This window comes from Trachymyrmex cornetzi, unplaced genomic scaffold (assembly GCF_001594075.2).
Source record: "Trachymyrmex cornetzi isolate Tcor2-1 unplaced genomic scaffold, Tcor1.1 scaffold16, whole genome shotgun sequence".
Classification (NCBI taxonomy): Eukaryota; Metazoa; Arthropoda; class Insecta; order Hymenoptera; family Formicidae; genus Trachymyrmex; species Trachymyrmex cornetzi.
Window position 1 is genome coordinate 6,644,320 of NW_017296201.1, and position 27,631 is coordinate 6,671,950.

At 33.5% G+C, this 27,631-nt stretch overlaps 1 protein-coding gene across 1 annotated transcript; it reads left to right on the plus strand.

Annotated features, from left to right (window-relative positions):
- LOC108758846 (uncharacterized) lies at positions 1-27,392 on the plus strand. The gene is made up of 3 exons (XM_018504017.1): positions 1-1,067; positions 11,583-12,418; positions 27,312-27,392. The coding sequence occupies exons 2-3, from the start codon at positions 11,762-11,764 to the stop codon at positions 27,339-27,341; spliced, it is 687 nt and encodes a 228-aa protein (XP_018359519.1). The 5' UTR covers positions 1-1,067; positions 11,583-11,761; the 3' UTR covers positions 27,342-27,392.
- The last annotated feature ends 239 nt before the right edge of the window (positions 27,393-27,631 follow it).

A 27,631-nucleotide genomic window follows, 5' to 3' on the forward strand; every position in this document is an offset into this window, starting at 1 on the left:
CGCCTCCGAACGGTTTGTCTGGTATATCGCGTGCACGGCGAAGAGCGAGTCACTCTGCCACTCTCGGCACGAGTCGTCGTGACATGCGATCGACACTCGCCGCGCCTAACGTACGTGACCGGATGCGAGAAGCAGTGACGAACGATAAGAAGTGCCTTTCTCGTCCGCGAGGATCGTCGCTATCAGTTTTGACCGAGGAACGATCGAGATTTTTGTAATAAATTCATTGATGAACGAACGTATGAACGGATTGGACGTGGAGATTCGCGAAACATTTAATAAATCCTACTGGGACTCATGCTCCAAATATCGAGGAACATGCTGCTGTTGCACTGCTGCCGAGGATTTATATTTGGGACGATAGAGGAGAAACGAGGAGAACCCTGACCGCGGCTCTCTCGATTGACCGGCTCTCAAAGCTTGCGGAGCTTTTCTAATCGAGCGATCGCGACATGCAAGGTCGTAAGCTTTTTCGAGTGGCGTGTCTGATGATATTAGTCAACCTTTTACAACGATTATTGGTGTAGTTTTCCTCGTCTCGTTCCTATCCTTTCGTCGTGTGGAAAACAAATTCGACAACGCGATCTCTCTTCTCATAATGCGAAACGCAGTTCCTCATGTTCGAGCATCTCATCCTTCACAACGTTGATCACTCGATCGAAGATCTTTCTACAATGATCCTGCCGGAAGGTTCAATCGCGGATCGTTGAGCGCACGTCGGATACGCCGAGAACACACGCGGAGCATCGATAAATATGCATATTGAGAAGAAAATGATATGAGCCGAAGACAAGTCGGCACGAACGGCTGTCGAGGACGTTCAACCGCGAGCGAAAAATTTCCGCAGGGGAATTCCATCATGCCGTCGTGATGACGTAGACAAGAGCAGTGATCGGAGAAAGTCATAAATTGATTGAGACTCGGTTTGCACCGACTGTCTACCGTGTGGGTGGGTGTGCGAGGAGAAGAGTGCGAAGGGTCAGTTTCTTCCGACGGTCTCGAAGAGCGAACACGCTAAATGAAAGTCTTACTATGCTAAGATATGACGACGAAGAGCCGTCTGCAAGGTGAGCGTTTGTGATCTCGCCTATCGCTTTCGTGAAGAACACCTGATATGAGGAGAAATGTTATGAAAATGATTTGCACTATAATGTTTATTATTGCGATGCATAATACTCATCAGTTCTACTGTTCTTTTTATTCCATTACGTGGAATTTTTATAAAACTATTTAATTTTATGATATTAAGAATGGAATAACAGATACATTTTATGTGTTCTACTTTAAATAATTATAACAATTTTCTTTAAATAATTATAACAGTTTTTTAAATCATTATAGCAATTTTCTTTCTTTACGAGCTAAATGCATTGTGTAGAATAATATAACAAAAATAACAAAATTATATTTCTCTAATTTTAAATTACAGAAACTACATTTCTGTAATGTTTTAAAAAGATTTCGACTTTTTATATAGCGTGAGTATTAGGAGGTAATCCTGTTGGTCTGTTCGGATCTATTTGACCCAAAGTAATTAATTTTCTTCATAATATATGTATTATTTAAAAATGTTTTTCTTTGTGACATTTAATCTGTTAATGTAAGATGTTTTGTCTGTGAAATTTTTTTATTTTATGGATCCTTTTAATTATATTGATATGTGATGTATAGTAAATTTGAACAAATCAGCAAGGTTAATTTTCCAGAACTGACAATCTTATTGAACCTCAATTATAAATCTCTTTATCAAATATATCTACAATTTAATTTTCTTTATATTTTACATCCGCAAATTTGAACCATTCTTATTAAAATGTACTTAATATTCAGTCTTTTATTTTTTTTTTTATATGAGTAGGTATGTCATTTTGGTTCTTTGAAATTAATTAGTGTCTTTTAATTAACGTAAATTGAATTAATTAAATGGGTCTTTACAGACTTAGTGTTCTCTCGTAACTGTATTTTAGCGTCTGAAGTTAAAATATTTAATTTAAAAAGTTTAAAAAAGAATTGTGTTGCTCTGAATTATGTGGGAAGATCATTTCAGTTTTCAACGAAGAATATTTCGTTCTATTTATTAAACGCACCTGTTACCAAATATTCTATGTCTTAGAAATATTCTCCATTAATATTGGATTAGGAAAGAAGTCTTTTTATAAATTGGTAAAAAAAGACCTTTCCCCGTCAATGTCTTCGTTAAAAATGATCAAAATTTAAATTTAAAAGAAGCGTTTTAAAGCTTGAAATCCCTACTTTTAAATGGTTACTATATTTTTTGAATTTATGTGAGATTTGTAATTTTTACATATAGAAAATTACGAGCTGAAAAATATGAAAAATTTTCTTTTCACTTTGTAGGTCTGTAGCGTGCTCAAAATTTGAGCAAATTTTCGACTATCTATCGTGAAAGCTTGAAGCTTTCCCTACAAAATCGTTTTTTTTTTTTAATGTTCCTATAATTTTTGTTCCTGGGTTACTCGCGGATTAAGTAAAAAGGAACATTCTAACTTTATTGCTCATAACTCCGTTAAAAATTATCGTATTTACAGTTAAAAATACAGATTCTTAAAGCTGAAACGTTGCTCTATCAAGTGCGTATGGTGTAATTACCAAAAAATTTTGTTACTAACTTGTAAAGGGACTTTTTCTTTAATCCAATTCCTTGAATTTGTATTTTATAAAAATGAGTTTGCATAAAATAACAAAATTTGCTGATATTTTATAAAAATGGGTTTATATGATAGAGCCGAATTTTTCTCGTAAATTAAACGACTTATTTTTGTAACGTTCCGAGAACGACAAGTTGCTCGATGTTGCTCGTGGTCACGATCAACGAAAATGACGGTACAATGTCGTTTGTTCACGCATTACATTATACCCTTTCTTGGATACTATACGTCTGCCTCTTATGGATAGTTAGATACAGGGAATGGAAAGTTACTTTTTAAAAGTAACAAGTTACAGTTACTCGTTACCGAGTAGAAAAAGTAACAAATTACCGTTACTAGTTACCGATTTTTAAAAGTAACTCGTTACAGTTATCGTTACTTGAGAAAGTAAGAATTAAAAAAATAATGTTAATATTTTCCCTGAGAAAATGAAATTATTTTACATTTCGAAAATGTGTTTACTTTCTGTTAATTTTACAGCCTGTAAAATTTTGATCTGTTTTGTAAAGATTGTGTAATTAGAAAGCTGGATATATTTAGGGAATAACGATTGATCTACGGAAAAGTTAACAGCGATTCTGGCCGAATGCCAGTCGTGATCTCACCAATGTGCGTGCATTGGTATGGATCGCTTACCTTTTCAATAAGCTTGAATATGAAGAGAATAATCGACTATGATGAATCAATTTCTTACGGCTTAAGACTTAAAACTTAAGTTATACGCCTTAAAATCTCATGTAAACATGACACTTTATTTGCGTAATGTATTTTCATTTCCAAAAAAGAAAGGAACATCGTATAATTTTTTCCACACGTTCCATTTATATTTTTGGCACCTTTCATATACGAAATAATTTTATTAAAAACTTAGCTCTAAACATGAACTCTCTCTCTCTCTCTCTCTCTCTCTCTCTCTCTCTCTCTCTCTTTTCGCTCAAAAACAAAATTAAAATTCCTGTTTAAATTTTTTTAAGTTGTAATTTTTCTGCAATAAAATATATTTTATAAGATTTTGTGCAAGTTACTTGAAATTCGTTATTTGTTATTTGAGTTACGTAAACTATGTGCTACGAAATGAATATGCTAGCAAACGATAACATTGAAATTACATACAAAATAATAATTATGTTTTACTTGTAAAAAAACAATTTTCTCAATTTGAATGCCTGACATATTTCTTCGTCATTTGTCGCAGGAAGTATGATTTACTACCGATTCTACAACTAGCAACTTCTAAATCCCGACTCAGATTTCAGACTGCACGCACCCAACTTTGTTCGTCTTACGAACGTGCCGATTGCATGTTGCGGCATTTGACGTGACGAAGTCGACAGTTATTTTTTCTAAATTTACGGTCAGAATAAGCTATATAATAATTTTCAACGGATATCTGCTTTAGCTTTAGCGCGCAGTTACAATGGATACACGTCGATGAATCTGACAATTCGAACATCTTTATAATTTGATATCTTACTGTTCTCGTACTTTCGCAACTACGAACTATTCTTAGTCAATAGTTGCACAATTGACGGTTTAATCTTAAGCCAGCTCCAGACAACATGGTCAATGTACATCAACATTGGCCAGTGTGTCATTTTGACCGTATTACATTATGTGTATAAATTTCATATGACCAATTAGAATCACACATTGCTAATGTTGACGGTGGATGACATTCGCTATGAAGATTTTTTTAAATACATGAAAGGAGATCAGTGTTGACCTACTTAGGCCAAATGCGCAGTTTGACAGTTATGTAAGTTGCAGTATAAAATAACGTATTTTCTCCAATATAACATTGTAATATAACGTAACATAACTTTTTCCTTTTTCTTTTTTATTGCTTTTTTTATTATGTAAAAACTACACACAAAAAAAATGTCTGTAACAATTATCCCAACAATTATTTCTTTCTCACTGTCCATCTTTTTCAATGATGGCGCACATTTTTTATATAAATATTGACCCATATTCGGACCCATAACTACAATTACAACCCATAATTACAATCGTATTGCATATTATATATGGCTTAGCTTTTGGCTGTGTTAGCAGAGAAAACATATTAATCATAGATTAATCCCTTTTTTGTTCAGTGAGCGATTTTCTCTGTTGAAACGCAGCCATAGTTCACTCAGCACTGGTTTATACTTCGAGAGATGATGACATAAAAATCGTCTTCATTTGTTACCGCTTGAAACCGTCATTAATTCGTCATTTATTAGGTAAACGTGAAGGAAAGTATGGCAGACTTCCCACGGTTTTAAAATTGATGACGTGTGATTGAAGTTGTAAAAAATTGTTTGCTTCTTTCCTAATATGTTACCTGCTAGTGTTTATTTTTAGTGATAGTTTACATCAAAAAAACCAATCGGAAAGTAGGTGCCATAGGTGTTTCTGTAAGTCGAAAGGGCCGCCAAACTAAGCTAAAGTGGTAAATTTTTTAGTTAAAAATGATTCGTTACCAGCTGTTTTTTTGTACACTACCTATTTTCACTACGAAACATACACAACTACACATGTCATACACAATACATGCCATACCGTTTGAGTGGGCCCAAGGAGTCGCTATGCTCGTCGTGTTAAATTTTAAACTAAAACGTCATGATTTGTTACTGTATGGACTTCGTTTTTTGGTCGGTAACAAATCATGACGTTTTAGTTTAAAATTTAACACGACGAGCATAGCGACCCCTTGGGTCCACTCAAACGGTATGGCATATGTATTGTGTATGTTTCGCAGTGAAAATAGGTAGTGTACAAAAAACAACCGATAACGAATCATTTTTTTAATTAAAAAATTTACAACTTTAGCTTAATTTAACGGTCCCTTCGACCTATAGAAACGGTATCTATCTCCCGATTAATTTTTTTGACATAAACTGTCTCTAGAAACAAACTAGCAAGCAACATATTAGGAAAAAAACAAAAAATTTTTTACAACTTCAATCACACATCATTAATTTTACTTACGTTTTTTACATACTTGCGTTCCTTCATGTTTACCTAATAAATGACGAATTAATGACGGTTTCAAGCGGTGACAAATAAAGACCATTTTTGTGTCATCTCCCGGACTATTAGCTATTGGTCGGTTTTAAACTAATGTTGCTATTGCAATTGTTATAATTATTTATGAAAGTTCCCAATGGCATGCGGAAAAAAAATACATTGAAAAACTGTTTTTATTAATTTGTACAAAATAATTAAAATAAGATTCTTATTGAAAAAAAATTGAGTTTTTTAGAATTGATATACAAAAATAAATGAAAAAAGTAGATATCGTAGATTATCGTCGTACATATTTGATATTTAAAATATCAAAGTATTGAATTCAACTGAACATAGTTTCAAGTTTTAATGAGTAATCGAAATTAAACACATTTTATTTATTTTAATATAATTGTATTAGGCTATATAAGGTTGGAATTAGATTACGTATTGAAGATTGAGCTTGAAGATTGAAAATTGAAATTCGACCAATGAGGATAAAGGAATTTTAGCTCCCATTATTTTGATTGATCAAATTTCAATCTTTCAATCTTCAATCTCAATCTTCAATGCATAGTCTGATTCCAGCCTAAATATATTATAGCTTATACTTATTATTATTAAAATAAATTGATGACTAAATTTCACATAAAAATTTATATACAATAATTTATAATTGATATTATGTAATAGAAGTGTGTGCGTGCGTGCGCATGCGCGCATATATATAAATTCGGATTTAATGCAAACTCGATTTCGAATCTCAAACTGATATTGATATAGAAAATGTCCGTGTGTAACTATATACTAGTCGCGTTAAAGTAATATATATGTTTCGATATTCAGTAAAGGAAATACATTGAAATATTTCCATGACAATTGTAATAGGTAATTACCATGACAAAATAACAAAGCGGGGATCCGGATTGCGCACATACATAGTCGGAATATAGGCGCGAGCAAACAGGTGGTACATGCATCGTAATACATGCATGCACTTCTGTATGAGACTCGAGTGTTTAGAGAACAATAACGGGCGGTACTTTATATACGAGTCATCTTATCATACATTCATATCGCATTTCTTAAGATAACTAATGTGAAAATAAAATCTGAATTAATTCGTTCTTATTTCAGCGCGGACAGTTTATATTTTCTAAGATTTCTCGTGAATACATCTTATAAAGACTGATATCTTTTAATAATTAACATGTAATTTAATTGGCAAAAGATTGATAACGAACAACATTATTTTAATTAAAAATATTTATATACATTTTTTAGTTTAACAGAAATATATTTTCATACAATTCTCTCGCAAATGTAACTATTGAATATATGTATATAAAATTCATATTTTGTGCGTATTCTCTCTTTTTCAGTCACGTGCTATAAATTCTTACTGGTGAATGCAAAGCTTGTTCTTTATATCAATTATTCATGGAATACGTGATCAAGAACATTTCCGTACGTGCCATCTGTTTCAGCATAATTATATCAAACTTATATTTAAATTTGATTAATCATTTTATGTATTCATGATTATATCACGTTCGAAAGTCTACACTTTTTCTTGCAGTACACTTTTATCTTCTCTTTTTGCCTACACTCTAAACTGTTAAGAAATTATTCATTGAAACAAATCGGTACACGAAAGGATACGATGATTAGGACGTTAGCATGTTGATTTTGTTATCTCGATTGCTTTATGACCAGAGCTATATCTTGCGCGTTATGATATACGCGCTGTCGGGAAGAAGTATACATACCTACGTATCTTATCGTCATGCATTTACGATACGTTTCGAGGTATCGATGCGCGAATGTTTCATTGGATATAAATATTTACGGCCTCAACAAATCCTGCTTTCACATCAGAGAACGCAATTTGACGTTTAATGATTCTTATGAAAGAATCTACATGTGTTTTATCGCAATATATATATCTGAATATACACTTATGTATAAATGTACTTTGAAAGAGAGAAATTTAAATAATTTTAAATTTGTTCAAAAGAATATCTACTTGGCGAGAATGTCGAGATTTGGTGCTGTTATGTGAAAAGAATCGTGTGTATATTTTTTTTATACTTGACTTATATTTTTTTAATGGAGTAATATAGATGTGTTATCTTTTAACTTTAAGATAGCCTTTCTGTCATCAGCATACGGACTATTTATACGTTTTTTTGCAAAGAGACATCATTTGCATTAGCTATAAAGCTTAAATGTGTATTAGTAATCATAGTAAATGATCTACTATGATTATATTATATTAATATATTGATTTGTGTTATTACTTTCCTACTCCATTTTTTCTTATATAAATTGATAAATATTTAATGAATTTTTTATTTATTTAACTTTTATCATGATACAATGTTACTATGATTTTCCTATTACGATATTGATCGACGAAACCTCTAAATATTCGGCCACTCGAGCAAAGAAATATTCCAAGTATTGATCCAAAGCAAGCTGTACCTAGTTACACGTGCTGCCATTATTTTACAGTTGAAAATGGATTTTATTATTAATATTTTGTTTGACTACTATGATAAATTCGTTAATAAATTTATCTGAGAAAGAATTATACGTACACATTTGTCAAAATTAAAATTAATTAAGACTAATAGATACGCGTATTTCTTGACAGGGCTAAAGTTTTAATTTTGAAAGTTTTGGCAAACATATGAATAAATCCGTCCTTATGTAATATTCCATTTTAAACCCATAAATTTTAGGACCTAAAGAAAGTTTCATATTGCTTTCTATATAAATGATTGATATAGTAAAATACGAGCAACAAAAATCGATAATAGGGATATATACATATTCATCTACTCTACCGCGTGATTTATGAAAACTAAAAGAATTCCCACGGTCGTTCCACTATCTTTAATATTAAGTCATCCGATCTTTATTATTAAGTTAGCGTTACTTACAGGACTGGCATTGATGCGAAGAGAGAGAGAGAGCTACGTTAATTCATTACCATAACTTAGTTCCGAGTGTGAGCCAAACGAACTCGCGTAAGTTGCTGCCCGATATGATCTCGAGTTGCAGATTTCATTCCACGTACGCCACGCACGGCGTTAACTCAATTATCATCGTATAGACGATAAAGCATACGTTAAGACCTCATTCATGCCGACAGCTGAAACCTTCAAACGACGTCACCGCTACCTATCCAGAGAATCGCTGACGCGATTATTCGTCAAACGTTTCCGACGCGTACGAGGTCTCCTAAAATTTGTCATTTATGGAACGCAATTATCTTTTGACGGGGAACATATCGCTTATCGAAAACAGACTGTATAATTTAGAATTAATATATTAAAATTTTTTTTTTTCATTGCGATAAGTAAATCACGGGTCAACAGATATTTAATGTTAATGCAATAAAAAAAGCTAATGCAAGGCGACAGACAGTTGAAGCAAAAAAATTTTGCATGATAATCTTCGGGCTATACATTTCTTAGCTTCTATCACAGTTTTCCATCAAACGCGCACATGACTCTTCTAAAAGAACTACGAAACGCACGCGAGGCCTGAAGCCGTCGTCTGTGCAAGGCCATAACGCGAGCCCTTACTTATGTCATCAAAAAGGAGTGCGGTTTGCGAATAAACGATTCCTTGCCGTTCGCGAACACGTCAGACGCGGCAAAACTTTGCTGTGTGAATCAAGGATACGTGAATACATAACGAGGGTGGTAGTTGGCACAACTCTGCTTCGATTGACCATTGGCCTGTGTATATCGTTGGTCGGGGTAGTGTAGCAACGCCGCAAAATACGGCCTATGTCGATGTGTCCTTGAGATACGCGATTGAGAACTGGATTTCATGCGTTCCATATTTCACGTATATCCAGCTTACTTTATTCTCGTGACTAGTCGCCATATAATTCTTAATATAATTCTTAATTATCTGATATGTAATTTCATCGTATTGTTAGTTTTATATTTTGTTATTATATTATGTAACAATAATAAATGTTAAGACTAATGTTCTAATAATAATGAATATCCTAATTACTAAATCAAACGCTACAAAAATTTAGGAGTTATAATATTGGTTCTATTTTTCAATCTCTCCTGCGGGAATTACGCAATGTTCAATAAGCTCATTTGTTTCAATTTGTAATGACTTATCCGACACAATAAAATTGTTTATTGTAACAGAATACTTTTGAGTCTGTAATTTCATACTGCGTTTAGTGTCGATCGACAATGAAAATATTTAGAAACAGTAGAGCTTATGTTGTATATCTTGTTACAAATGACAGATACGCGAATAGAAGTAAAACTTGATAAATAATAAATCTAATAAACATGAATGATCATCAATATGATATTATACTATTAATGTATATTTCTCTGTCATAGATATAACCAAGGGTGGGCAAAAAAATTGTATTTAAATACAAAATAATACAAAATAAAAAATGTATTTAAATACGTATTTTACATACATGTATTTCAAATACTGCTTACCCCCCCCCCCCCCCCCACAGCCCCATTTAATTTCTTCGGGGGGGGGGGGGGGGGTTTTGTGCCCCGCCCCACCATTTTTGCCAATTGGCGTTCGACTAGCTGAGCGCGGCGTCAATTGGTGGGACAAAAAAGACAGTGTAAAATTAGCTGTTTATAGTTGTCATGTTGGTAACCTTGTAACCGTCGGTTAATTTAAGTTGACGAAAAAGAGCCTTGGGCCCATTTCTACCAATATAGATTAACTTTACTTACTCTGTATCTTTTTCTAATTCTCAAAACTGGAAAAATAGTTGAAGAGTTGAAGAGTTAGTTAAACCGAGATTAAAATTAAAAGTTGAAGAGTTAGTTAAACCGAGATTAAAATTAAACTATATTGGCAGAAACGGGCCTTAATAAGAAAATAATGCTGAGACACAATGCTAGAGGTGTCTTTCGTTTCACGTATGATGTGCATAATGCATCATTTATTCTTATTATTCATCAAATGTAAACAAGGATAAATGACGCATTATGCACATCATGCGTGAAATGGAACGCACTTTAGATTGAGTCAACGATGGTACGATTTTAACTTTCATCAAAAAAATTTTTATATAATTTAAATGTATTTAATATTTACAAAATTTTAAATACAAAATACTAACAAAAAGTATTTAAATGCAAAATACAAAATACTCTAAAAAAAATATTTAAATACGAAATACAAAAATGTATTTAAATACATGTTTTAAATACATTTATTTCAAATACAGTCCATCCCTGGATATAAGCAACATAAGTGTCAATATGTAGAGTATAAATCATTTCCATAGTATATTACATATTAGTTTATTTATCGATGGTAAAAACCGTTATAGAGACAAACATTCAGGTTTTTAAGCGATAAAAAACATAAATTAGCAAGTATCTTATTTACATTACGATGATCTATCAGTTTCTATTTCCGAAAAGAAAAACAAATATTAACAATAAGAATCTTATTTCAGACCGCATATGTGAGAACACAATCAATACTAGAAATTAAAATACCTATAATTGTCGAAGCTGGATCTTTAATGCTTAAATAATTCATACAAGTTAAAAACGATAGATCAACGTTTCGATTGTTATTTTCAACCATTGCTTTTAACTTTTATGAATTAAAAAAGAAAGAAATTGTATAATTAGACACAAACAATATCTGTGTTCTAGCTCTTATTTGCCCTAGTTTTTTTATATTAATATTACAATATAATGTTGACAAAATTAAGAAACTAAAAGATTCCTAGAAATACATTCCTTGGATATAATATATGTATATATTTATTTTAGAAATAAATCGTAAAGCGAGACTAATATTTAAGAAAAATTGAAAGAATTTATTGATGTTTTTTCATTGAATGAACAATAAAATAAAAGAATTAATGATTGCGGTCTCCCCTTGTTACAGCCTGCACCCACGAGACCTAACAACGTGGGAGCTGATCGGTAAGATTTGGCGGCGTGCGAGGGTGGTGTCCGCGGGCACCACCGAAAGCTGGGGCACCTCGAGGACGAGGAGGGGATCCTGGAGGAGAAAGAGGTGGTTCGCAGGCGGGAGGGAAGGCCGGAGGTGACTATCTACCCCACATGGACGCCACCCCCAAAGAATCATCCGTACCCCCCACACCGGATATCCTGTCGTCACTATCTCGCCGCGGAATATCCGACTTGAGCGTGGTCGCGGTATCGCCGCACCATACCTTATATCGCCGCCAACGCCGTCGAATATCTAGCAGGAGGTATCTCTTATTGCTTGTCTTCGGTGGTGATTGTTGTGCGTCGAGAAAACCATCAAGAATATCACCTCCGTCGTCACCTACGTGCCTCGATCTTCTTCATTTTTTGCATCCTGTGGTGGAAGAATTATCGCTTTTGCGTCGTTTCTCCGACGTTCTGGAAACAGGACGTTGTGCTCCAGAATCGTCTGTCGCTGCTGGCAGTGAGACGATCCTGTCCGTGGACAGTCCCACGTGGCATCTGAACACGACGACGTTGATCATTCGCCAGGCAGAGGGAGAATTTTTTACGCATCGCGTTTTTACACCGCGTCAACGCGCGTTTGATGCCTACTTTATAACATCTGACCAGCGTCGCGCCGGAAGGTCGCTTCATTTAACGGCTGTCATCTTCCGCGTCGACGAATATATTGATAGACTCCGTCCACAAACGCCTAACTCAAAAGTACAGCCTAAAACTAAACCACGCAAACAATGTCACGCAGCGCTGCCACGCGGCCTATGCAAGGTGAGTAATCCTAGATATTGATTTATAACTCGTGATACCCGTTATTATCTCGCGACCGATGCGCTATTACATTAACATTTGTGAGCATCAATGATTCTTATTAGAAATAATGGCACATACAGGTACGATGTAGATGATTACATAATCAGGAAACAATGTCTCGGATATAAAGTGTACATTTTGTATATATATATATTTTTTTCCATATAAACATACCTATATATGTACCTATGAATCATACAAAACAAAACATGCATAAACATTTTAAGAATTTTTAGCACAATCGTATATGTGAATACATCAAATACGATAGAGAAAGCCAAGAACGGTCAAATTAGGATGTTTCAAATAATACGTGCTTAAAATTCTTAAAATGTTTGTAAATACGCGGCCATACAACGTGCAGGCATGGGAGCAGCTCACTTTCTTTACTTTTTTTTACTTTTTTAGAAACATCTCACTTTTTCTCACTTTTCCATACAAAACTCACTTTCCTCACTTTTTTTCTGTAGCAATAAATATCAACAGTAAAGTTGAAGAAGAAAATAAGAAATCATTCAAAATGACAACCGCTCACTGAGTGTTCAATGAGCTTATGTAAAAATACAAAGTGTAGCACTTCGCATAATGGCGATGGCAATACTGGAAAATATCAAATTTTGCTCAAAATTCACTCTCCTACTGTGGCTGTGTTCCAAAATTGATTGCCAATACTAAAAATCTATAGTGCACGTGATGTAAACTGTAGATTTTCAGTACTGGCAGTCAATTTTCGAACACAGCCTGTGCATCCACGGAAATGCACACACTTAAACATGAGCCGTCTGTGACACAAGGCTCATGCTTATGTGTGTGGCTACTTGTCGCGCTAAGGCTGACAGGTAACCGATTGATGGCGTTGATCGCGATGTCGTACCCAATGAGAAATGATAATGGAATCGACATCGATTTTATTCTCATTTCTCACTGGGATAAACCTGAACATCTGAAATTTTGACATCTGAAATGATTTTCATAAAATTACAAAAAAACAGTTTAAATTTACAATCTGATACTGATTATTTAAATCATGTTTATACCGAAATTCTTAATAAATTATAATGCGATGTATTCACATATATATTCTTACAACATGTTTCAATACGTATGTCTTTTTCACATGTGTATCAGACTTTAGTTCCCCCCCTCCCCCGCTTGTATTTATATTGTTAGTGACATATACATTAGTATGTTTTTACTTCATAACGATTCTGACTTTCGTAACGATAACATCTTGTTTAATCTTATTACGTATTTATTGTCTGATATGTACAACTACCTCGTTATTTATCGAGCTTTTTTTGCATTCTTACCTCCAGGTTTACTTTAATTTAAATAATCAGTTTCAATTAATAACGTCTAATTCCTATTAGGATTTATATAATTTTACAATTCATCATTGGCATGGAACCAAATTGAAGGAATTATTTTTAATATTTTTACATTACTATTATTATTTCTATTACACTAAAAAGTAATTTTACAAAAGAAAGAGGGATGTATGAACATGTATGAACATATTTCATATATGATTATACATGTTTATGAATACTTATGTGTGTTTATACATATTTATACAAATTCATACATAAAAAATTTTTTACCGGGTAACACGCTTGAAAAATTCGTCGTACGACGAAAAACAGACAGATATAATATTGGCCTTACAAGTAATTTTGTGTTATTTCCTAAATACCATATATTATATGACTCCCGAAACCCCGGTATACGCGTCTTTAATGCATTATATGAAGAAGTCCATTATATATGTATGTGTGTATATATATATATATATATATATAATATATAATACGGAGCATCAAATATATAAATTACTCGAGATACTCGCATGTATATTGATCAATTTCGGTTGACTCATCGTTGATTTATCGACCGGCTAATTCTAATTTTACTTCTTTTGAAGTTTTTTGAATCAAGTAATTGAACGCTTTTACGCCTTACGTCATTTTTGCTTTCAACTTCCTCCGAATGACCAGGCCATATTTCCACGAAAAGTAAAAAAAAGGTATGGGTAAAGTTTCTCCACCTACGCGTGTTTATTCCGGCAATCTCTCGCCATTCAATTACTCGATAATTGGTCTGTTATTTTTTCCTTATGTACATACTGTACAAAAGGAACAGTTATAGTAGCCACGTGTTCCTATTTTTAATAAATAACATTTTTTGAAAATTGTAATAATATTTAGCATTCTTAAATTGATCTAAATTTACGAATTTTGTTTATTCTAACCAATGTTTGTGTTTAAATGATATAAACGCTAATAATATTAATTGCTTATATAAAGTTCTCTTATGTTATTCAGAGTTACTCCACAAGTTTAATATTATTCTATACTCTTTACTTCTTCTATAACGCGTCGCAGTTTCTGTAGATCAGTAAAGAGCTGCTGTTTCTTTAATGAAACAATACAACTTTTCTTCTCATGAAAAGTCGTTCAATGATTTCCGTTATGTATTTAAAAATAAATTATATAATAAAAACGTCGCGTTTAAAACTATTCTGCTCCTTAAAACGAGACTTAGTTTTACCAATTCGTATCATACCATTCTCCATTAATGATTAAACGATTTGAGTTTTCGGGCTGTTCGTATCAGCTACGTAACGTATTGAATCGAAACCCCCGGCCGTAGCTGCATTTGCCGCTGTCAGTGCAACAGCAATCCTCTTTACCCCCATGGTCGTCGACGTTATCATCGTCGTCTCGAATTTTCGCCGCGCCGTTAACGCTGGCGTCGCGACGCCGAACGGAGTGTGGCGCCGTCGTTGGACGATGCCTCGAGATTGCGCGTCTCGATACCCGAGCCAGCCAGCCAACCCTGCCAACCAGCCAACTAGCCAGCCCTTGTACGTGCGAGACTTTCGTTACATCGCGGTGAAGTGCCCCGTGATCCTCCGCCGGAGGGAGAAAAGGCAGACACTCTCAGTGTGCGCTACTGTTATTTGTGGGCGTGCATACGCGTGCTGTCCGTGAATTCGTTGTCAACCAGGTCCTTTCGCGCGCCGGCTCGTCGTCGTCGTTGATTCGCGCTCGGTGCGCTCGTGAAGTGATAACGGCGACGGTGACGGCGACGACGACGGCGATAATAGTGATGGTGATAATGATCATGATGATAATGATGGTATCGGTACCGCTGCTACGTGAAATGAAAGACAGCGCTCGCCCAATCACCGGCTGATCTATTTGTGACTCCCATTATATCCCAGGGGAGGAGATCTCTCGCGTGTCCTGTTAACTCGACGATAATGACGATGTGATCATTCGGATATCCGTTTCAACGTTGTCAACGTCTCAACCGTGTTTTTCGTTTTGATCGTAAACGATGATGCTATGTAAAACGTAACGTGATCGCGGACATTCTCTCGGTGATACGAAACGACGATGGTGTGATGACACGGATTTGCTATCACGCATGCCGACGTCATCCACACTCACATCTACCTTTCCATTTTGATTTGTGAGCAATCGAGGGATTCGTTACGGCATCGATACAACGATACGACGATCCTGCACCGTCGTCTGCTAGCTACGAATTTCCTCCGCGTTGATCCGCATATAACCAGCGCTCAGGATAACCAACGTTGACCTCATCGCGACGGCGACGATCGATTGCCATTTAAAAGCCTCACGGGCGTTCGTACGCGCCTCGTCGCTACACGCGCTTACGCGGTAAGGCTCCTCTTTTTCAACTCCATACTTTTTCTTTTTTCACAAATCATATATGTATTTTATTTTCGAGGAAAGATAGATAAATTAATTAAAAAGGCAAAGATCAATTAATCGCAAAAATTATATGGAAAGTTTCATTTATTGAGAAATGTTGCTAAATTTTTATGGAATTTGTTTTTGTTATTACTGTGAAGATTAATTAAGTAATAAAATTCTTCGCTGCTCAGATTGAAAAATTGATCTATTTTGGTTTAGCAAGAGCGTCGATTAGTTCTTTATTTTTACTGTTTTAATGGAGATAAATTAATTCACAAAATTAATCGGTTGATTTCGGAGATGAAAAATTAATTTAGTTTGGTTTGGCAAAAAAAATGTCAATTGAACTTTAATTTTTGTTGTTTTGATGGAGATGAAATTATTAGTGAATATTCTGTCGTTTCGGAAACTGAAAAATTAATTTAGCTTAGTTGAATGAGAAATATCAATTGAGTCTCTCTTTATACTAAATCGAACAGCCACCACAGTCTATTTATTTCTCTTTCCTTTCTTTCGGTCTTGAATTTCCTTTTTTCTTTCTGTATATGGACAACGATCGTTAAAATAATGTCGGCGAGGGTGCTTTTATGACGAGCTGATGAGAAATGAAGTCATTCCCTCGAGGACGACATAATGACGAGTGAAAAAACATCGTGCTGAGTATTGAAATCAGGCAGATCATCCCTTGTGGTCGACGAAATCTTCGAACTGTATTAAGAGATTTAAACATATATATCTCAACATGACGTCAATGAAATTTGGAAAGAGCAACGAACAGTAGAAATAAGTAAAAGATTTTGTATCTTATCTGTGACTTTTTTTTTATTAATTTTCTATATTAGAACAGGCAGAAAGGCTTCAAAGAGGGACACTATTATGTTAGCGTTTATCAAATGCAAAATGCATTTCCTTTCCGCTGCAAAATGAAAAGTAGGTTACTCAACCTTTTTTTCGATGTTGATTTTACAGCTGCATTCGCATGTCTGTCGATCGATAAACCGCAGAGGAGAATGACGAGACACAATGAGGTTCGCGTTTTCATTTGAACGCTCTCGGTGAAGTTTAATTAATTAGAAGTCTTTTCCAGCGTGTCGCGAAGCGCGTCGTTTAACTTGTCTTTCAGGATTTTATGGCGATGTTTATCGGCTCATTCGAGCATAACCTGACCTTGGAAATGTATTCGCCAGGAGAGATATACGGTTAGCGTTACGATGTAAGAGGGAATAACCTCCCGCCTTCGGGGGTAACTTTTTCGTACAGCTGTTGTGTCAAAAAATGAGAGCATCGCCGATGCCACGTGTCGTTAATCATATCCATCGGTCGCTTTGCGAACGTACGCGCGGATCAATAATAAACGTGCAGACAATCAACTAGTGGCTGAATTATTGCAAGGCAAAAGGTAAATAGGTGGCTCATCGAAAATTCTATTATATTCGCAGCATGGCTAATTGAAAGTTGCGTATCTGGTCGTAAAGTCACGGAAGTAGCGGGAAGACAAATTGTCAATTTTGTGACCGTATAAGAAAAAGCCAATTAAAGTCCATTTGTATTAAGAATTTGAGAAAATGAGCTTCCATTTATCCTAATTCTATAAATTTCAGCTACATTGAATCAAATAAGTGCATTTGCAAATAATTTATGAACTTGTATTCGCTATCAAAGTTAAAAAAATCTGAATTTATTGCTCCATAGTAATTGAAAGAGATTTAATTGTCCGATCTTTTCATACATAGGTTTACTGTAAATGATCAACGGTTGGTGGAGATCAGTTATGGCTAGTTGGTTTATCGCGCTGATGCTTTCAGACATAATAACGCAATTTACTTTAATCCCCTATTGCTTAATCGCTTAGCTTGCAGCCAATAGAAATCTGGATAATGTAATGGATGGAAATCTGGATCTTGTAATCCCTATTACAAGAAGTGTCTCACTTCATCAGCTGTAATGCCTATTGACATTCATTGATAACTTTAAAATAAATTTCCGCGCAAAAATAATGTGACAGAATATCTAATCAACATTGACGATAATTAACGTCAGAAATTATAAATTTTTGGCTAAGCTTAAAAGATATAAATGATCCATCAAGCTTGTTTTTCGTCAAAGTTTAAATTAGTTCTGCCGGTAATGTTTGCTTAATTTGAGCTTTGATTGCTAAGAATTTTTAAGTAAAAAATTAAAAGTGTCGTAAACCTTTATCGATAGATAGTCTCTAGTTCTTTTAAAGAATCTTCAATTAAAATGATCGAAAGGACATCCGACGATAGTAATACATACTTTATATAGGGATGCTGATTTACGCAAGACGATGATACTGCTTGTTGGCCTGGAAAACTTTAAACTAGAGCAATCTAATAACATTCAGCACTCACAGGGAATGAGCAATTCAGTCATTATTAATATCTTGTGGTTGGTTTATGTATATATACATTGCAATAACTAAATACGTTCGATATTGCAGATATCGTATATCTACGTTGTGTCATTAATTAGTGATAACTGATAAGAAACTGTACAAATTCTTGACTACGTACCTGACTCCGCGTACACCGATTCCGTATTAATCTTTTATAACTTTCTATAGAGTATTTGTTCAGAACAAACAATTTTGAGATCAAAAGATCTATCTTGAATTTTTTAATAAAATGTTCTTAAAGTTACCACTGGCTTTCTTTAAAACATAAGAACGAAACTCCATCAGCTTATAATAAACAACATTCAGGATTACAAAATTGTGACACACCGAGATCGTACTATTATTTATGTTATTGTTTATGTTTTCGTTTTTTTTTATTCGTCAATGGAATTAGGTACAAATTAAAGTAATTCGGGACCAACCAACCAGCGATAATATCGATTAACCACCCAGAGTAAAATACACATGTTAATGTAGAAAAAAATCCTTTTTACACGTTTCTTACGAAATAATTAAAAAATTTTTTTCAGAATGTCGGATTACTGTCTTGTGATGATATCCTTTAAGAAATATTTTTTATTTATTTTTGGCTTTAAATTATGTTTGCTAAAGTGAATTTCGTTAAAGTTCTAACGTTACACTCTGATTATTTCCTAATGAATGTAAAAATAAAATATACTTTATGTGTATATTTTATAATATACATATATATAAAACAATCTCGAATAAAAATTGTATAAAAATGTTTAATATAGGTATATTAAGGCTTGATATTTCATTTTCTAATTAACTTGGTGACAATGTAAAAATTGTATTTTTCTAGCTATGACTAAACTAAGAGTTTTAAATAACTTTTAAAATTATCACTTTAGTGTTTGATGATAGCTAGAAAAAAATGTCATAATTAAAAAACGAACCTAAAAATTATTTTCGTGGTTTAATTTATTATTTTGAAAAAATGAATTATTACACTGAAAAAAATTTACTAAATCTTAATACTTATTTCTTTGAATAGTACAATTGTAACTAAACATTTATTTACAGTGAATAAATATTTACGCAATTTAAAAAAAATGACATCAAATTAATGAGCTCAGAGAAAAAAGTCGTATCAATAACTATGTTATACATATATACGTATATATATACATATATACGTATATATGTATATACGTATATACATATACTTTCTTCTATTCAACGAATTGAAATTTGAAAAATTAAAAATATTTTGTCTTTGCGTTCATCATTTAACTTGGTAATTATAATGAGAATACGCTTGGACATCACAATTTCTTACGACTACATCACAAGACACGGCTACATGTCGCATAATTCGATTTTTCAAGTTCAGTTTTTAATTGTATGACCTATCAATTTTTTAATTATATTGTATTGATTGTTATTACGATATTGAGAAGGATCCATAGTAGAATCGAAATTTCCTTTATTTTCTTCCTTTCCGTGAAATAAAGGATTCTGATTGGTTGATTTTCTTATGCCTCATGTTTTATGTGTTATGCAAGAGTCTGTGCTCCCCGCTTTAGCAGTCTAGTAGTATATATATAGAAGCTATAAGAGAAACTAAACTCCGCTATGTCCCTCTGGTGACAATGCCGCGTACTGCTGAGCGACTTTAGAGAAAAAGTTTTGAATGTATTCCTTATCCTTAAAGTTACTTCACAACGATTAATTAGTTACTATGATACAGAATGCTTTATTAAAAAAAAATTTTTGTCTAAACTAGAAAAATGTAATTATTATATCTATTTGCACGAAGTCCAAGTAACTATTCAATGTAGTTGAGTCACTATTTCACTATCAATTAATAGTACCTACAATATTGTTACCGTGACTGTATTTTTTATTGCATTCAGTACTACTTTAGTTGCTATTACTTTGTAAAACTAATTACAGGTACTTAAATTGTAAAAGTTGCCAAATTTATAGTTGCCACAACTATTTCATTTTCTCTCAGTGTAGTTATCAAATAAATATATGTTTACATTTAAATATTTGCTTAGAATTATTCAAATAAATATTTATTAATATTTAGTTTTTTTTTTCAGTGTTTTTTCGAAATTCGGAGTCATAAATTCTAATAGTAAATTCATAGACCTAATTGTAAATGATAAAATACTGGTTGTCATGCAAACTTTTCAACAGCGATATTAGGCACTCTATTTTTTGCGTATGTTTCCTAGAAAATTGTGGCTTCGCGTGGGTCATTTCATTATTGTTTCATTATGTAATAATCCGACAGTGAGCTGGCTGGATTTGTGTCCCTTCAATATTTGCGAGTTCTGTCGTAAAGTAGTACGGTTTGTGATAATGATACTTTGTCCTTTTATATTTATAAATAATTCTTCTGGCATTTCATGTCAAATAAAAAAGTATTAACATAGTATTTCTCAATATTGTTTTAATATTTAATATGACGTCATTTTTAACAACTAGATTATTAATTTAAAAAAATTTATTTGAACTGAATTCCAGCTAATAAATTAAATAGATATAATTCCATTTAGGAATTAAACAATATCAAACAATATCATGTCTAAATAAATTAGTTCAAGAAAAAGAAACAGAAATATAGCACCTATATTTTCGCTGAAGATAATACTTGGTCTTGAACTTGCGTAGCCCAGAATGATCTAAATCTGTTAATCTAAATGGATTTGCATTACATTACCGTGCAAGACACAATCGCAGCATTTCTCATTACCATACGGCCGTATTGAATAAAGAGAAAGGAAAAAAGGCTCCTGACTCAATATCGCTGTTCGAGCAGTTGCTAGATGCAGAGCCGATTGTGTCACCAACAAAGCCAGATAATTGAAACGAATGACAGGACGCCTTGGTCGAGTGCCAATTAATCATGTCTAAATAAATTAGTTCGAGAAAAAGAAACAGAAATATAGCACCTATATTTTCGCTGAAGATAATACTTGGTCTTGAACTTGCGTAGCCCAGAATGATCTAAATCTGTTAATCTAAATGGATTTGCATTACATTACCGTGCAAGACACAATCGCAGCATTTCTCATTACCATACGGCCGTATTGAATAAAGAGAAAGGAAAAAAGGCTCCTGACTCAATATCGCTGTTCGAGCAGTTGCTAGATGCAGAGCCGATTGTGTCACCAACAAAGCCAGATAATTGAAACGAATGACAGGACGCCTTGGTCGAGTGCCAATTATTGAATATACATTCGCCGTTACCGCGACTGAAGGTGCAAAAAAGCTCTGTGGCTTGGCTAGCGCCGTATATCGTTCGTATTTTTCGAAGTGCTTCATCGTAGCCTCACGTAAAACGATACGAGTTACATAACGGACCTGAGATGTTACAAAATGTTCTTCCGACGCGATAAGAGCACGCGGTTGTGTCGGATTTATTTAATATTAATTTAATTGTCTCCAAATCGGTATTTTCGAAGGGCTTACCATGTAATAAAGTGAATAGCATAAAAAATTACGGAATACTTTTACGGAATATTTTTATTTTTGGATTGTAATATTGCTTATTGCTATTATACATTTTTTCAAATAAAGATTTGGAACATCGAATAATACCATTTGATAAGACCTAAGATGCTGCAAAGAAGTTTTCTGTACTGTCAGCGAGTTGCACAACGCATCTCGGATGCTGGAAACGGTCGCGTATATACGACGACGATGCACCTGATGCAAGTGATAAGAGAACGCATGCTACATTTATTTCGCGTTCTCACATCGACGGAATATTCGACGTTTCGTCATCAATACTACGAGTTACAATCATCACTATGAAGACGTCGGCACCTTTACAACACATGCCGGAATGTAACACGATTCCTATTGACGTAATTGGCACGTATCCATGTCAGTCCCGGTTGTTTTACAAGTATTCATTATTAATACTTTATTTTACACGAGTCTTGTAAAATTCTCTCTAAAGAGGAAAATGAATAAATACGTGACGTACTCGTGTAAAAAAAAGTATAATAATTGGATGTACGTATGTATTTCGATCGCAAGCCGATATTTCGAGATTGCTCCGAATTTCTTCTCTTTCCTCTTTTTCGATCTGAATTTTTGTTTTTGCACGCATATAATAGAGCGTCCCTGATATGAAGTTTCCTTCTATTTACGTCTCTAGAAAGAGAAACAATTAACTATTTATGTTTAATTGTGTATCAAGAAGATACATCATACATACTTACTCACCCCAAGGATTACACTGTCTTCGTATATATTGACGTGATCGCTATACTTTTTATTTAGCCTTCGGTATCTTTGATTCTGAGAAAATATATATAAGATATCCTCACTCATTTCATAATTTTTGCAATTCAGGAAAAATATGCAAGATCTCTCTTGCTCGTTCAATCAATTTTCGGATAAATGACTAATTATTTGTTTGTGCAAATGTTAGATAAAAATCTAATAACAATTTGAACTACTATAACAATCCTGTATAACGGCAAAAAGAATCGTCACGCTATAACGCACTTGCTAACGGAAGTGAAGTACCGCGCGGTTCCATTATCGTTGAAAACTCCATGCTGTGCAGACGAAATCCAGACGAGATCATAAGAGCTCCTGTTATAGACTTCCACACGTCACTCCGTGCTAGAAGATCCGGGGCTAATTATGCCGAATGTATATATATTCACATCCGTACTCACGTATAGCCGTTGCTCTATACTTAGCACTCTCGGGTATAGAACGATTTGTTTACGATTCCTCTCAACGAACAGCTGGCTTCACTAATGAAGATTTCAGCTTTATCTTAAGCGCTTTTTTATCTTCAGGTGAAAAGTGAAAAACATCCTTTTATTCGAAAAAAATTAAGTAACCAATTAAAGAGATGCTGAAACGACGGTTAAACTTGATCGAAATCGATAGAGTACAGACTTTTTTAATTCCAAATTCGATAATAATGACATCTTTCATTCATTTCTTATATTTATTATATACCGTTGTGTCTTACCCAAACGCATTCATCTGTCCTTATTTAACATATTGCAACACTATCTCTTGCAAGATCGAGCCTCTATTATTAGACATAGTTATTGCTTTGTTTACCATTACAGGTCGTCGCTCAGCATTCATATACACGTAATTTACAGATCGATATAAATCTTTCTTTTTAAGCTTTCAATCTTAGTTTCATAAACTCATTATCAGTATTATTTGTATACGTAAAACGCTGAACTGTCGTTTTGTCCATAGGAGCTATAAAACTTTTGTATTAAGGAAACATCTACGTCAGGTGACATAACTTTACGAGTTGAAAAAAATATAAGTTTTGAACTATTTTTTTCTATTTCAGTATAAAGTCCATTGCAGCACCACCAAATTTTGCGTCTACTTTAATCCTGTTAAAAAAGAATTTTTTATTCCGTTCAATAAATTCGGAGAATTATATCCATCTGTAACCACAGTTTCTCAGTTTCGATCATCCCCTTAATAAAAAATTAAAAGTTGAATTATTTTGTTTTTTATTAAGGATATATCAGAGTTTTATAATTTCTACAAAAAATGGCGAATTAGAAATTTATAGTTTACACACACACACACACACACAAATGAATATTATACGTATTTACAATTCAATGAGTGAGAAAGAGAGAGTGGAGGGAGAAGGAAAGGGGAGAGTGAAGAAAGAAGGGAGTGAAAGAGAGGGGCGGCAGGGAGGAAAAGAGAGGTCAATATTTATATTTAACAATACAATTTTATAATTTAAGTGAATTTTTTCGCATTTCATTTTAATTATTTTTTAAAAACATGTCTGCTTCTTATTGAAATAATATTTGAATTAGATTCTAAATATAATCGCCAAACTTTGTATTACTTTCAAATACGATGTAGAAAATCATTTTTTTTATTTTCTTAAAAAATGTAATACATCCTTAAATGTAAAACTTCAAATAGTATACTATTTGTCCCATTTTCTGAAACCATGAATCCATATGCTAATTATGAGCAGAATGATATTATTTCAATCGATGGTATTTCTCGGCTAAACCGGAATGATTTCTTGATTAAGTATTATTATCTATTATCTTATTATGTCAGAGTTTCTTCTATATGTATTTCCAATGTGATATCGAGGGATGAGTATGACGTCGGCGGAATCCTTGGAAATCTCGGGCTTGGACACGTGGCTACTACAAGACCCGTTTGCCATATTATTTCGGGAGAAAGCCCAAGTATTTTTGTTGCTAAACGCGAGAACAGATGTAGCAGCTTGGGCGAACGATGACTCTAGTATGCGGCATCAAGGACGGTGAAGAGCGTGCCGAACGCTGCTCTTGAAGGATCTACTCAACACTAGCTCGAGTACGCGTGTACTTAACACACAAGAGTGTTCTTGTTGCTCTCGACAGCAACTTTGAAGGAGCGTTATCTCACGCACTATGTTTATTATATACTATAGTTGAACATACGCCGATACCTCCATGCTTTTTGACGGCTTCTTGAAAAATGAATGTCTACTTTTAATTAACACTTAATGAAAATTTGCTTCTCTCTCTCTATTTACTTTCTTTATTTTACTTTCTTACTATCTCAGTACCTCATTTCTGTAACTCTTAATAATAATTCGATATCATTACATTGTCTTGTTGCGCATTTTTTTCATATATAATATTTACGTAACAACAATTATAGCTCGGTTCCGCCAATGCAATGTAAGATTAGCTTTGACTCGGTTAACTTATTTTTTATCTTTTTGTAATTTGAATGCCCCTTTTTTTCTACCAATATAGTTTAATTTTAATTTCGGGTCAACCAACTGTTTATTCTGAGAATTAGAAAAAGCTGAAGAGTAAGTTAAAAACTAAGATTAAAATTAATCTACATTGGTAGAAATGGGCCTAGATCTGTTTGCGTTGCTTTTCACACCCAAAATCTTCACTTTCTTTTTTTTCAATGTCCAAATATACATTTTTCTCGTTTTAAGTGCAAAAATTTTTAACAATGACAAAACTAATATAATGAGATATTGGCATTGTTGTTAAGAGTTACAGACTCAGGATACACACTGGAGTCGTCTTCGAATGAACAATCGTAAATTGTTAATGTTTTCAGCATTCTCGATAAGCTCATTATGGACGAGACGGAAGTGCAGATGCATTTTGCGATGCACAGTTGTTTTATTACCTACTCGATTATTCTGGTCTAGAAACGGAATGAATGCTTTCCGTGCGATCAATTGGTATTTATGCATAAATATTAAAAGTAATTGATTTTATAGACATACCACCTATAAAATTAATGAGAGACGGACGACCGCCTCTAAAAAACAGGACATGATACACTGTCGTTCGTCCATTGCGAGACATCTCCGATTACTGACTTACAAAATGTGATAGTTAACCTACACGTGGGTGGATAAGTATGTGTTACAATCTTTTTCTATGACATGTTTTCTAGAATGGGAAACGTCTACTTAAGAGAATAATTCGACGAATATATGTGCGTGAATATATACGGCTACTATTTTGATATGTATATTCTTGTTGTATCTATTGATTTAATTTATACTCACAATGCTATTAATTTTTTTGTTAATTTTTCGATCCATTTGCTTATTAATTTTGCAAATTATGTCATTTTATAATATTTTATAATATTTATTATTTATTTACATTATAATTATAATAATTGACGTAAAATACGATAATTCTTAAAATAACATTTTTGTGCATTAAAAAAATTTTTTAATTTTTTATGAGAAGGAAGTAAAGAGAAATTGCGTATACAGAATGTTTACTACCTGAAAAACCATTTTTAGGAGACTTCTTTTTTATCTTTGAAAATGAGAAATTGTCATGGAACTTTATCGGCAGAAAAATTCTTGGAATTTTATTTATTTCTGTTTTATACGTTTTATTGGTCCAATTGTAGAAAATATAGATATACAAGTATATATATATATATATATATATATATCGTGGAATTCTTATCTTCTACTACTTTAGTATATAATTTGTTTTCGTTACTTGCACTTCAATTTACAATATTTTGAAGTTGTATTTAAAACATCGTTTAATCTTATCTATTTAATTTTAAACAAAAATACCTAGAAAATCTGTTAATTCTCAGAGACTGTTATTTTAAAGAGTTTTTCAATAAACACTCTATTGTATTATTTTTAATACCCGAACGAGGATTAAATAATAATTAAATTCTAGTCTAAAATGAGTGCAATAATCTAGTATTTTCCTACTCCCTTGATAACAGAATTAATCAAGAAAAGGCGTGTTAAATAACGCGCGTCTAACCATGAATAAATCACATTATCGCATGTAAGGAGAGCAACGATATAATAATATGCCATTCCTTTTTTTTCTTACGCGTGGCAACTCGTTGTCAACTCAAATTAGCTCCCATAATTCCAAGGTTGTGTAACAATTAAAAGAACATAACTTGTAAGTTAACGTTAATTGCGATACCAAAACATGTTTTTATCGATATAAACAAGTACAATTTTTCCAGAATATTATATCTTGAATAATAAAAATGATGAATTTTACTACAAAATTCACTCGTTATTGTAACGATCAATCTTTATTTGAAAAGTTTCCAAAAATCAGACTACAAGGGACGATTAACGATGTCGTAACATCCTCATTGCGAAAATTCAAATGCAGTCTTCCACATCGTTGTCCTTTTGATCTTTTGTCGTGCATGGATTTTGATGACAGGATTGATGATTTCCTTGCAGAATTTCGTTACAACTGCAAACAAGACGTAGCGATTACATCGAAGAAGAAGACTTTAGACGTCAAAGGTGTGTCGCGGAAAGAACGCCTATCGTGTCTTGCAAAAAGTAAAATTTTTATGAATCGAAATTTTCGTGACTCGTTTGGAACACCGAGAAAAATCTCAGCGAGATTTCCTCACGGTTACTTACCACGGTGGCGAACAATTGCACTCGTTCTATCGGGTGAAAGACGTACGCTTGGGTTGTACACAGCATCGAGCACGTCGGATGTTTGGACCCTACGGGAGAATGTCGATTGGAGAATCGAGTCAGTCGGATCA